The sequence below is a fragment of the Saccopteryx bilineata genome, chromosome 5, assembly GCF_036850765.1.
Source record: "Saccopteryx bilineata isolate mSacBil1 chromosome 5, mSacBil1_pri_phased_curated, whole genome shotgun sequence".
Taxonomy (NCBI): domain Eukaryota; kingdom Metazoa; phylum Chordata; class Mammalia; order Chiroptera; family Emballonuridae; genus Saccopteryx; species Saccopteryx bilineata.
The window spans coordinates 236,223,084-236,237,341 of record NC_089494.1 but is presented as its reverse complement, the minus strand read 5'-3'; the positions used below and the strand labels follow the sequence as shown (position 1 = coordinate 236,237,341).

The window sequence follows — 14,258 nt, the reverse complement described above, 5'->3', positions numbered from 1 at the left end:
AGTAGATACTATTATTATTCTCACTACAGATAAAGAAACTGAGGTACAGAGAGGCTAACTTACCCAGACAGTAAGTAGCAGAGCCTGGCTTTGAACCCACGCAATTTGGGTCCTGAGTCCACCTTTTTAACTATTATGTCACACAGCCTGTCCCTTAGCATTAAACATCCAATAAATGTTGTTGATGCTATTAGTGAATCTACCACAGAAATCAGATCCAAACTTCTCACACAGATCAGGTTTTCCGAAAGGAAAAAATATCTGTGACACATGAATAGAAATCAATTACAAGACTACATGAAGATATAAAATCCCATATAAATGCTAAGTAATGATAATGAATTTGCTACACAGACCAGAAATAAATCTGGATGAGAAAAGATACTCCCTAGCCCTTCCTGTGTATCTATTAGTGCTAATCTAGTCAATAGCTGCTAATGTCATTACTTCATGAAAATCTATGCTAATCAGAACCAAGGGAGGGCAGAGATAAAGCTCCCAGATCGATGTGGTAGAATCTCCTGTCCATTCACCGTTCACTTCAGAGATGGTCCTCTGCCAAACCTACGGACTGGTCTGGATCACCTCCTGCCTCCTTCTCTCCATCCAAGGCAGGATACAACAGAAGCGGATGGAGAAAAGCGAAGTCTTCACAAAATCCAGTGACTGGATCGGTGTAGTCAACCAGAGCAACCAAAGTATAAATAAAAAGATAGATTTAACTATAGTAAGTTGTTTTATAAAGATTTATTCTGCCAACAACACTTTCTTGGCTTTTGGAGTGAAATACATCTGAGCTCGGGCCCTAGTTCCCCCAGTTACTAGCTGTGTGAGAAAACAAATGATTTAATCTGTTCCAAGTGTCCGCTCCTCACCTCTAACATGTGGCAAATGAGCCGGCTGCCTTGTGTTTGCAGGAAAAGCATGTAGGTACCTGTGCCCGTCACCTGTCCCAGTCCACAAGAGTACTCCAGAGCAAATTACTTTCTTTCCTTCTCCAGATTTGATGAGAGATCAGCCTGAACAATTTCACTGCCAGACGCCATGAATCAGAACTGCTGCGTTCCATCTGGAACCTCAAAATCGCTCAGAACCAGAAGTGACTTCTGAGAGGATGACACATTCGTTTCACAGATGAGGAAACTGAAACCCAGAAAATATAATCCTGGGGATCAGGCAATCTTCCTTACCCAGTCCCTTCATCATGGATTTCAAAGGCCAGTGTTCTAAATGCAGTTCTAAAACCTCTCCTCACAAATATCCTGAAAATGATGCTATTTCTGAGAGTCGGCCATTGGATGGGGTGGTCAGAGGCCCAGAAGACCCACATTTAAAAAAAAAGTTTTTTTTTGTATTTTTCTTAAGTGAGGAGCGGAGGGGCAGAGACAGATTCCCGTATGTGTCCAACCAGGATCCACCCGGCAAGCCCACTAGGGGGCAATGCTCTGCCAATCTGGGGCCATTGCTCTGTTGCAACCGGAGCCATTTTCGCACCTGAGGTGAGGAGGTGAGGCCATGGAGCCGTCCTCAGCGCCTGGGCCAACTCTGCTCCAATGGAGCCTTGGATGTGGGAGGGGAAGAGAGAGACAGAGAGAAGGGAGGGGGAGGGGTGGAGAAGCAGATGGGCGCTTCTCCTGTGTGCCCTGACTAGGACTCAAGCCTGGGACATCCACACACCGGGCCGACGCTCTACCACTGAACCAACCAGCCAGGGCCCAGAAGACCCACTTTTGAATGCCATTTCCACGAATATCTGTGTGGCCCTAGGAGTTATTTACCCAAATTTTCTGGGACTCTCTTTTTTCAGATGTAAAGGAGGCCTGTTAGATCATCTCTATGGTTACTTTGAACTATAAGCTGATTTCAAACATACCTTTTGCCAATTTCTTAAAAAATGTAGTTTTCATTATTATCCACAAGGTGGCAGAACACCTCCTTTACAGAAGTCCTAAGCAGAGAGACACAAAGGACGGAAAAGAACTTCAAGAAACTAATGCACGTTTTTAAAAGCATTAAGTCTTCTGCGATTTTACTATAAGATTTAGTTTCTGTGTTCATCAGTCTAGTCAAGCATTTGGCCAGCAATGTGCTATGTGCCACGAGAAACGGAAAGTGTTCAAGACCGAATTCGGATTTTAAGACCTTAAAGTAGGACAAGCCATGGGGAGTCTGTAAAATGGGAAGTTAGAAATGCTAGCTACCTGACCACCCAAATATGGCAAAGGGTTGCTTTCTAGATAAAGGAAGCATGAAAGGGATTTATTTACAAAATATCTGATAATACACAAAAATTTTTTAAATAAAGAACAGTTTCACATAGAAAAGTAACACAAAATAGGAGAAGAAAAAAATGATTTAAAAATATTTAAGGTTATAACAAAGTTTTGAACTTGAAAACACATAGGGATAAAACACAATGTGGCATACCAAATTAGGTCCTAGAGCAGAAAAAAGTCATTAGAAGAAAAACAAGTAAAAAATCGGAATAAAGTATTTAGTCTTGGACCAATGTTAACTTCTTAGTTTTGACAAATGTACTCCAGTCATGTAAGACAGGACATTGGGGAAGCTGGGTGATGGGCACACACCACTGCTCTATATTTGCAACTTTTCTGTAGATCTGAAATTGTTCCACACTGAAGTTTTTATTTTCTTAAGTGAGAGGAGGGAAGACAGAAAGACAGACTTCTTTCCGCAAGCACCCCAATCAGGATCCACCCGGCAACCCCCGTCAGGGGCCAATGTTCGAATTAACTGAGCTATTTTCAGCTCCTGAGGCCAAAGCTCAGACTAACTGAGCCATCCTCAGCGCCCAGGGATGATGCTTAGACCAATCGAGCCACTGGCTGAGAGAGGGAGGGAGGGAGAGAGAGAGAGAGAGAGAGAGAGAAAGAAGGGAGGAGAATGGGAGGGAAAGAAAAGCAGATGGTGGCTTCTCCTGTGTGTCCTGACTAGGGACTGAACCTGGGATGTCTGCATGCCGGGCCAATGCTCTATCCACTGAGCCAATTGGCTAAAACTAAAATGTTATTCTGAGAAAAGCATAGAAACATAAGAGGAAAAAACAGCCAAGAACAGACAGACACACAAAGACTTTTTTAAGAAATGTCCTGTCTTGATGATAATTTAAGAAGGGGAAATTTGAAATTAGGAGGTAGTAGCTCACATGCAGTAAAACAAAGATAAATAAACAAAAATGACAAAGCCTGAAGTGAGCAGTGGACAGAGGTGCATTCTGGGATACCACTGATGAAACTGCATGCTGCTGGAGCCTTCCTGAAAGCAATTTTGCAGTAAGTGACAGAAGGCCCACACTGAGAGCCTCTGACCTGGTAATATCAGTTTTAGCAACCTACACCAAAGCAGTAATTTAAAAGAGAAAAAAAATGTCACCTGTTTTTATTAAGTTCTAGATCTGCTCTGTAGCACTGGAAATGTTGCAATGCCAGTGGGCACCTAGAGGAACCTGGGTGCTGTAAATTATATGGAATATTAAAATGCAATCAAGAATGGCAAATCTGAGAATTGTAGAAAGAATATGTGAATTTTTGAACAGCTCACTATATGCAATGTTGTATCCTATGCTGGGTCCTGGAACAGAAGAATATTAGTGAGGAGAAAGCAGGAGGAAGTGTGAATAAAGTTTAGTTAATAATATGGTATCAATATTAAGGTCTTAGTTTTGACAACTGTGCCATGATTATAAAGATGCTATTAGGGAGAGCTTGGTGAAGGGTATAGGCGAATTTAATCTATGTGACTCTCTCATAAATCTTTATTTTTTTTAAGTTAAAACAAAGAGCTCAGAATTATACATAAAATCACACATTGCTATCACTGCAAAAATATTTTAATACAAAAATTAGGTAGGCTTGATAAAACATTCTCAGAGTTAGAGTTATAAAAATACTTTGCTCTCTGAGGAGTAAAGGAAGTGAGAAGGAGAGGAGGAAAGGAGGGAGAGGGAGAGGAGAGTGTGGTCATTTTACGTTGCCATGGCTAGTCAGAGGTGTCACTGAACTACCGATTATCAAGATGTCCAAACTCAGAGCAGCTGGAGAGGATTTGAAGTACCCACATCCTGATAGTCTAAAAGTAATTTTTATTTTATTTTTTTTAGCATGTAAGTCTCATTTAGGGAGTAAGGAAGACATTTTCTATAATAATCTTTTTACTAACCACCCCTCAGGGACTATATTTAGAATTTCATGATACATGAAATTAAGTATTTTTCTTCTAAAGAGAGATCCTTCTGGCATATTGTGGGAGGGCACTCCGTTTCCTAGTCCATGGTGGACTGAAAATGTCCACGTTTATCTAAAGTTACTTACTTCTACAGGGCTTGAACATTTGGAACATCCGGGCCTTCCTGCCATTTGACCCCTCTTAGGCACCCTCGCCAGCACTGAATAGGGGAGGAGCGACTAGGAGGGCACATGGGAGAGGGGGTGATGGTGATGGGAAGGGGTCTCCTCCAGAGTGGCTTCATTTCAGTCAGTTCAAGACTTGTATAAAGTATCTGCATTTAGGGCTGTTAAATTGTGAACTCGTTGTCATTCTGAAAGAACACCCTGGCTTTCCCCACAGGGCTTCCCTTGGTCCGACTCCATGAGGGGGTGGCATGACCTTGCAACCTGAGAAGCACCGTGGAACACCTCGGTGTCTGCACAGGGACATCGATGCTGCCATCTCCAGGTTGGCTCCAGTGTGCAGACCTGCCAATCACCAGCAAGGCAGACCGTCTCCACTCCGACCCCAGCCTCCTCCTGCTGCGGGCACCTCCTTTATCACAGACTAGCTGAAATCACACTACAGAGGGACAGTCTGACAAAGCTGCGGCCATTGTACCTGTAGAGTCTAGAGCTCTCTCTGCCTCAAATCAGAGCCGCAAGCTGGTTCCCCGTCCTCCACGATTTACTGGCGCTGAGTTTTGCTTGGGTGTTTGTCCTTTGCTTCTAGTGACTAATGTTATGACGTACCAAGAGACAACATCCAAATTTTTCTTTATCTAAGCATATTTGGTATTTGTTGAGGACACTGACCACATTATTATAAGCTCTAAGGGAAATTTTTCTCTAGACCAGTGATTTTCAATGGGTGTGCCGTTCGAATTTTTAAAACACGCAATAACCTGACTATTTAGTCAGGGGCACTGACTTCTTTCCCCTTAGACTGTCAAATAAAAAAAATGACAAAGCCAACACAACAATAGCTGTCCAAATGGATGAATCAAATTATACCACTTTTTTTTTGTCAAAACAGCAAAAAAATACGTTCTTTGGTGTGCCGCAAAAGTTTGGTAATGAGTTTACGTGTGTCACAAGATGAAAAAGGTTGAGAACCGCTGCTCTCCACAGTCTAGGGAGCATGCGCTCTGGAGCCAGACAATCTGGATTCAAATCCTGACTTTCCTACTTATTAGCTATTGAATTTTCTATGCCTCAGTTTCTCATCTGCAATCAGGAAATAAGAACTTGGCCCATTAGATTTGTCTGAGGGTGAGAGTCAAGAGAAATAAGGTCTTTAGGATCATGCCTGGCAGAAAGGTAGCCCTCAATAAATATTCATTATTGCCCCAGAAAAGGCACAGTCCGTATGGAACTGGGGCTCTTTGGCCTTGTGCACAGTGGGACTCACATAAAGTAGGGCTCGGAAAACTTTCTCCCCTCCCAATACACTTGGGGGCCTCAACAGCAACAGTGACTCTGGAGCAGGGGGATCTTCTCAGATCGAGGGCAGGCAGGGGAGTTAGAAGCAGGTGTACTTTGCAGAAGTCCCTTCCAGATTTTAAGCTGCCCTTATAGAGATCGTGTCATTCACCCTCAATGCAGACAGACAGATGCCCTGAGAATGCCCTTGTCTTTTCTGCGCCGTTTAAAGAAAGAGTTCATTCTCACAAGTCTTCTCAGATCTCCTTATGGAACCAAGTAGGATATATAGAAAAATAACACAATACATGTACTTTTTTGTTTAGAACTAAGTACAACTTCAGTAACTTATGACCATGCAGAGCCTCCTTACTGACACGAGGAAATTCACAAGAGCTGCGGGGACAGGTGTGCTGACCACAGAACGGCGGCAGGGAAGAATTTGGCGAGCCATGCCACTGGGAGGGAAAGAGAGAACACCCCGACGTGGGGGGCATTTCAGCCCGGTCTCCAGTCCTGGTACCAATTCCATCTCCTTTCCGAACATCACCCTCTCTGCCCTCTCTTGTCAGTGTCACCCAGTGGCTTTCTGGACATTGCCGTGCCAGCCCTTAAGAGCGAAGAAAGATATTGCTGTCGCTCACCCCTCCTCCTCCAGCCTGTGCCGATGGCCCTTGTAAACACTTGGTAGCAAAGCAAATGATTCACATCCCGCCACCCTATTTTACTGCATCCCGTTCGTGCCATAAAATTATCTTTAGATAATTTTAGTCCGCAGGCTGAGGACTTGTTCAGAGCACCACTGGCTCTAAGTGGCCTCCGCGCAATCCGGCTGCGCTCGGAATAAAGCCACGCTGACCCGGAGCAGCGGAAACTGCAACCAGGAGCCCTGATGACCTTACAGGACCTACGGCGATTTGGCAGTTTCCGGCGAAGGAGCGGAGGTTTTGAACCTGCATGGTGTAACTGCTACCAAGGAAACCTCTTGGCTGTTTTATTCATAGACACGACACAGACTTGCTCTGAGATTCAGAAAAAAAATATACCGAGAACCAGCTTCATAATTTGCAAATGAAAATGAAATAGGCAAAATGAAAATGTAGGGCCCCTTGTTCAAAAAAGAAGGAAAAAAGGCTGTAAAGTATGAAAATATGGAAATTTTCACTTTTTTTTGCATTCTCTTTGACTCATTATGGAGTTCCTCACTTGTGACGTAATGTCAGGTTCCTCCGGGCCTGGGGAAGCCTGCAAGGGGCGCACAGACCCTCACAGGCGCCACGGGCTGACGTCTCTGGGCTCCCCGCCCATCGGCTGCGGGGCCGATGCCGTGTGCCCTGGCTAGGGTGCGGAAACTGAGCCAGGATTCCCCCTTTCCCATGGACTCCCACCTCCATCCCCCAACCCAAAGCTGATGGATGTCCCTCCAGTTTATTGTAACACTTGTGCCAGGACACGTTAGGCCCCTAGATTGACAGTAGGCAGGCTTCAGCCCCACTGAGTCACCCACGAAACACCCCACGCGCTGTCAGCCTGGGCAGGGCCGGCCACTACTCTGACACTTCCCTAGACACCACCTCTTCCCATGCTCACACCTGGGCCCCTGCACGTGGTGTGAGCCCTGCAGGCAACAGAGGTTGCTGGGTGGGGCAGGGGGAGGGAGGGGGCAGGGCTGTGCACAAGCCAAAGCTCCAGCCTCCTGGTGCACATTCCATTGCCCCACTGGGGTTCATTGAGTACCACACAAAGTCAAAGATAAAATTATTAAGAATTTCAAGATGGCGACTGCATTGCATTAAACCACGGCCTAGAGCCTCAATTCTACTAGCACAAGGTCCTGTGCAAGGCGTGACCCCATGCCCATAATGCTGGTCCTGCTGGTACTCTAGTATAAGTCTGAAGCAAAAGTTCACTCTTATTTCCCATCATAAAACACACCTCTGCTTATGACAGGGATGGCAAAGAGGTTTCACCCTGCATAGGTGTGCGGCTGACCTGGAGGAGGCGGGCGTGACCCTGCATAGGTGTGTGGCCAACCTGGAGGAGGCGGGCACGACCCTGCATAGGTGTGAGGCCCACCTGGAGGAGGCGGGCGTGACCCTGCATAGGTGTGAGGCCCACCTGGAGGAGGCGGGCGTGACCCTGCATAGGTGTGAGGCCCACCTGGAGGAGGCGGGCGTGACCCTGCATAGGTGTGTGGCCGACCTGAAGGAGGTGGGCGTGACCCTGCATAGGTGTGAGGCCCACCTGGAGGAGGCGGGCGTGACCCTGCATAGGTGTGAGGCCGACCTGGAGGAGGCGGGCGTGACCCTGCATAGGTGTGAGGCCCACCTGGAGGAGGCGGGCGTGACCCTGCATAGGTGTGAGGCCCACCTGGAGGAGGCGGGCGTGACCCTGCATAGGTGTGAGGCCCACCTGGAGGAGGCGGGCGTGACCCTGCATAGGTGTGAGGCCGACCTGGAGGAGGCGGGCATGACCGACCCTGCATAGGTGTGAGGCCCACCTGGAGGAGGCGGGAGTGACCCTGCATAGGTGTGAGGTGGACCTGGAGGAGGCGGGCATGACCCTGCATAGGTGTGCGGCCGACCTGGAGGAGGCGGGCGTGACCCTGCATAGGTGTGAGGCCGACCTGGAGGAGGCGGGCGTGACCCTGCATAGGTGTGAGGCCCACCTGGAGGAGGCGGGCGTGACCCTGCATAGGTGTGAGGCCCACCTGAAGGAGGTGGGCATGAAGGGTGTCATACCACCTATTCTGCTCTGCAAGGCAGAACCTGGTTTAGCTTTAAAGGCTCTGAAGCCCACCCAGTCAAACGGTAATTTTAACTTGTTACACTGTGCAAAGAACGGATGTGCTGAGATACAGGCAGAATTGTGATGATTACAGAAATCCTCCCAAAGCTAACTTGGTCTAGGGATTTACTTTAAGTGTTGGGGAGATTAGAAAAGAGAGCAGATTGAGGGATAATTACTTAATGAGTGGCTCTGGGCAGATGGTTTGTAAAAACTGGGCCATTATCCAAAGTCATCACTTTGATGCAAGACTATAACCTCGTTGCTGAAAGTACGTTTTCACAAACCTTGGCTTCTGGGTCACTGTTGATACTACAAGAATCGTCATCATCAGCATGTGGGACATTTCTAGAAAAAAAACACACAAAAAAAAAAAGAAAAGAAAAAAAAACTGGACTTAGAATTCTGTCGCCAACTCTGGTGGCAAAAAGCCACACATCGGGGCTGGTCCTCCCAATGTCCTACCTGAGTTTCAAAGATGCATAGCGTAGTGTTGCTCCTTCAAACTCTTTTAGACTGGGGTCCGGGTTCACTGTGGCAGCATGCAAGTCCTGGGGGAAAACAGATGCCCGTTAGTGGACAACGGGGAAGGGCCCATGATATGGCTTCAACTGTGACGAGGGAGAAGAATCCTCCCGGCCTGAGGCAGAGTGCACGTGAGCTTAGGCAGAACAAGGCATGCAAGGGCTGCTGGATGCTGGCTTGGTGCAAGGAGCCGCTCACAAGACAACAGGCAACCTGGGGCACTCCGCTTGAAGTCATCCACAACGGGAGACGTCAAGAAAGAGGCCACGTGTGTAAGCTGGACATCCCTAGCAAGAAGCCCCATCACTCTGTTCCTGCAGAATGCATGATATTCACAAAGAAAGAAAAAGGTACAGCCACAGCCATGCAAAAAAAAAGGACAAAATAGTAAATGATCTAAAAGCTGACAATATACTTGCCTTCCAAATGTCACTATTAATCTTTCCCCCATTCAGAACAGCAAAATCACTCCATGGCTGTTTCTAGACATATAATTTATTCACAGAGGGAAAAAGCACATTGATTTACAAAAAAAAGAAAAAGAAAAAAGAAAAAGAAAGAAAAGGAAAAAGAAAGGAAAAAAAAACACAAGACACCGTTGTTAGCATTGATATTCACAGGATGGGTTAAAGGGAACAAATTCACTTTAATGGCAACTTGTTAGTTCACTCTCTCCATTACCACCTAAAGGCTAGGCAGGAGGAAGGAGATAGCACTTTATTTACCAAAACAAATGACTGAACATTATTAGCAGACAGATAAGTTATTTTCTACATGTGGTCTTAACAAGCAAACAAAATGCTTCTAAATATTAACTGTCTAGCACAACTAATTCCATAGGAAACTTCTTCTCTCCCACTAACCAAACAGAACTGTTTTCTTGAGGTGGAGGCAAAATTAGGGATGTTAACTTGTCAATGTGCTGATTTGGAAACTGAGGCATGCCCATGGTTAAGGGCACAAAAAGCTGAAGGGTCAAAATGTTTTCATTTAAAAGAAAAAAAGAAAAGAACAATGAAGGGGAAAGAGAGTTAGTAAGGAACACAGCTTGACATCAATGTCTTGCTGAGGTTTAAACCTAACAAAACCTAGCCCAGAACAAGCTAATGTGAAGTCCTCTCATTCATAAAACACTCTACTTCTTTGACACACAAGCCTCTTCACAAACTAAATTTTTTAATGTTTATTTTATTGATTTTAGAGAGAGGAAGGGAGAGGGAGAGAGAGGAAAAGAGAGAGAGAGAGAGAGAGAGAGAGAGAAAAGAACATTGACCTGTCCGTGTACGAGCCCTGACTGGGGATCAAATCAACAACCGCTGAACTTCGGGACGATGCTCTTACCAACTGAGCTATATGGCCAGGGCACAAAGAAACATTTGATCACTATAAACACAATTTGGAACAAAGCATGAAGCCTGGCCTTGTTGGCAGAACTCTTACAATAGGGCTCTGAATCTAAACAACTTCCATTCATCTTGGACAAGAAGGACTGTTTTTTCTTTTTCTTTTTTAAAAATGATTTTATTTATTGATTTTAGAGAAAGGAGAGAGGGAGAGGGAAAGAGTGAGAGAGGGAAAGAGAGAAAGGGGGTGAGGGGGAAGAGGAGCAGGAAGCATCAAACTTGTATCTACTCAGCCACTACTGGTCAGGCAAAATTGTTTATATATATATCAATATATATATATTTTGTCCACTAGATTGAGTGAATATTCAAATATTTGGGGAAATAATACAAATATAACCCAGGACATCTTTCTGAATTTGTAGCACTGCCTTGGTGGGCAAATCTCTTTTCTCAAACAACAAATCGACAATGGAAACTTTTCAGGTAAAGCTCTTTGAACATGAGAAGGAAACAGGACCCCAGCCTTTGCTGCCAACATTAATAGTTTTACAACCACTCCAAGCAGAAGCAGCTAAGGTCAATATCCCGTGTGTTGCAAGACCCATTTGTCTAACTCTGTAGGACTCTCTGAGGGCAAAGTCATCACAAATTTAGATTCATTCTCTCTCTTGCAAAGCTGGTGTCATCATTGCTCTCTCTTTTTGAACTAGGCACCTGAACGGCAGTTTTTCAACATAAATTAGAATTTAGACCACTGTATTAATTTTTTAAAATAATCTCTTTTATTGAATAAAAGTGCACGGGTGCCGCCCAGCCCCTTACCTCTCTCCTACTCCGCCCCCGAAAGCAGTGTTCAGTTTCCACTGGGGAGAAGGTTAATCACGGAGGAGAGTCTGCGCATGCGCAGAGTTGGCCGAGGAAACCTGGACGGCGGTGGGGCTTTGTAAGCACGTGCGCTTCCCTGGGAAGATGGCCCTCAACTTTTCTCATGTTGTCAGGGGAGCCAGTGACCAATAAAGGTTTAAAGCCACCGCTGTCAGGGTAGCGAGTAGAAAATAAAATTTTAAGTTAAAATTTATTTTTCAAAAACAAAATCTTATTGAGCCCCAAATTGCTATCACTGCTTACGTGGGAGCAATACGTGGCTTCCATTTAAGTCAACTTTGTAAAGATCAGATAATGAACTAGGAAGACTAAGAAAATTGTGTTTTTGTGGAGCAAATTGTTTTAAAAGGGTGGATGTCTGACAGGAGGAATCTGAGATTGGAAATTATGCTCAGGAGACATTTGTCTACGTCTGGAGAGGGGAAAAGAAAGTAATAAAAAAAAAGAACTCTTCAGGAAAATCTGCAGCATTTAATAAAAAGTTCTCTGCAAATCTGTGTGGTTTAAAATTTTTAAATGTATTTCCTTTTTTGGACAAAAGGGTCCCAGTAAATTAAAAGGTGCTTACAGTCCTGAAACTACAGGAATCTCGCTCACATGCGATGGAGACATGAGTCAGCTGGCAAACTTCCAACCACCAGCCTGTGCAGATTTAAACAAAGGTCGTACACAGTGATTCGGCAAAAACTTAAAATAACATGGGTACTCCAAAAGAAACCCTTTCACACAAAAAACAAGTAAGAAAAAATGGAAACATTTTATGTTACGATTAGGTCAAAGACACTTTTTCCCCCGTCTATATTTAAAAATGCTCATTAAAATTTTCTTCTCTCTCATAAGTAACCAAAAAAATTTTTTTAATGAAGAACAATGGAAGACAAAAACCATATGTTTTAAATTTTAAGAATTGTGTCTCCTATTCATCTAATTTTTTTTTAATTAAGAGGAGAGCATACAATGTTTTAGCTAATTCATTCCTTTAAAAAACAACCCGACAGAGACTGCTGGGTTCCAGAGGAATGTGCAGCCGCCCCTGTCTGCAGGCTGGAAGGTGAGAGTGAGAAAGAGGAGGAGACAGGGAAAGACAGCAAGAGAGAAGGCAGGTGGGCGAAGACACAGACACAACCACAGGGAACAGGGCGGCGATGGAAGAACGGAGACCATCTTCCAGGACCGATGACCTCCCAGTTGCTAACCTTTCAGGCTGCACAGCTGAGCGATGTTCTGGTGGCAGAGTTACAGCTGGGAACATCCTCTTGGGCCTTGTCTTGACCCTGCCCAGGCTGCAGCAGCACCCCTGGCCCTGATCACAGTTACTGTGCTCCGTTCTGGGGGAGCCCCGGGGCTTGAGCTCCTCAGAGACAGCGTGTCCTCGGGGACTGACCGAGGCCTGGAGCACAGCACAGCCGCGGGGACCACAAGGCAGACTGTGTGTGCGCGTGCGCGCGGGGAGGGGAGGGGCCGCTAAGGGAGCTGAGCTCTACAACCTTGACTACCGAGAGTGTCTTCTTCCACGTGTCTCTTCTGAGACCTAGAAGGCCATTCCGCCACTCAAACACACACCCCCTTTCTCCTCTATACTCTCTTCTTAAGGAACTGGGAAACACCTTCAGTCAGAAGGATTATGAGGAACACTTACCTACTGGCTAATCATTATTCGTAAAAATATTTTGTGTGGTTCCCTCTTCTAAAATTCAACATCTAAGTAATTTGGAACAAATTAATGGATTTGGGGGGAGGTGATCACGGGCCAAATTTCAGCAGCAAGTGCTTCCTGGACAGTTTATAAACTTTCAAAACTACTGCTGGCACGTGCAGAAGAAACACGATCCGCTGCGCATAACACGTCCCCAGTCAACTCTGCAATGTGATAGTAAAGCCGTCAAACTGTAAGGAAGCCTCCAGTCCTAAGCTTTCGTGAGGCTTAGTCAACAGAGTTGGCACTTATCTGATTTTTTTTTAAAGGCAACCCAGAGAAAAGCTAAATAAAATATGCATTTCTAACACAACATATTACAAGTTTCTTCTCTCCCTTAACATTTTGCTTTTCTCTCATGTTTCCAAATTTGTTGAAACAGATTCTAGTTAGGAATCAAAGAAATGGTGTCAGAGAAATCACCATTTCTCTTTAACTGTTATTAGCACCTAAGACAATGTTACCAAGAGAAGTCATTTTCTAGAAGGCTCTGCATAAGACACAGCCCCACCTTGGGGTGAGGTGAAGAGATTCGAGGCTCCCTAAGTAAGCCCCTGATTACAGTATAGAGAGGCTTGGGGTAGGGGTGGGGTCCACAGACCTTCATTCAAGCCTGACCTACCGTGGACCTGGTGTGTGATCCTGGACAAGCTCCTTCACCTCTCTGGGTCTCAGTGTTGTCAAACGTGAAAAGAGAATGGCAAGTCTAGTCCCAGACTCAGGGGTTTTAGGAAGAGTAAAGTGACAGGCTGAGCACGCTCGCACACTGGCCCTGCACACTCGCAATCACCCGTAGTGCCTCTGATTTCATAGCTGTTGCAGTATCTGCATGTCCAGGGCATGTGACAGGGTGGGTCTTTTCTCCAATTCTCTGACCCTCTACCTGCTTACTTCTTTGCCCCTGTGATTTTAATTTATTGCCTTTAAAATTTTTTTTCTGTAGTTTTCTTTATTTTTCTGAAATCAGAAACGGGGAGAGACAGTCAGACAGACTCCCGCATGCGCCCGACCGGGATCCACCCAGCACACACACCAGGGGCGACGCTCTGCCCACCAGGAGGCGATGCTCTGCCCCTCCAGGGCATCGCTCTGTTGCGACCAGAGCCACTCTAGCGCCTGGGGCAGAGGCCTAGGAGCCATCCCCAGCGCCTGGGCCATCTTTGCTCCAATGGAGCCTCGGCTGCGGGAGGGGAAGAGAGAGACAGAGAGGAAGGAGAGGGGGAGGGGTGGAGAAGCAAATGGGCGCTTCTCCTGTGTGCCCTGGCCAGGAATCGAACCTGGGACTTCTGCACGCCAGGCCGACGCTCTACCACTGAGCCAACTGGCCAGGGCCAATTTATTGCCTTTTAAATCCACTTGGTTCTTTGACGT

General features: G+C 45.7%; 1 protein-coding gene across 9 annotated transcripts in view; it reads right to left on the bottom strand.

Annotated features, from left to right (window-relative positions):
• Positions 1–14,258, bottom strand: part of APBB2 (amyloid beta precursor protein binding family B member 2) — a 392,503-nt gene that overhangs the window by 101,370 nt on the left and 276,875 nt on the right. For 7 of the 9 annotated variants that reach the window (XM_066233437.1, XM_066233440.1, XM_066233436.1 and 4 more), the window contains 3 exons: positions 9,380–9,442; positions 8,901–8,986; positions 8,723–8,783 (listed from right to left, as the gene is read on the bottom strand). In XM_066233437.1, the coding sequence (XP_066089534.1) occupies positions 8,723–8,783; positions 8,901–8,986; positions 9,380–9,442 (210 nt within the window). The remainder of the gene's footprint in view (positions 1–8,722; positions 8,784–8,900; positions 8,987–9,379; positions 9,443–14,258) is intronic. The other 2 variants (XM_066233444.1, XM_066233446.1) reach the window with 1 other exon arrangement.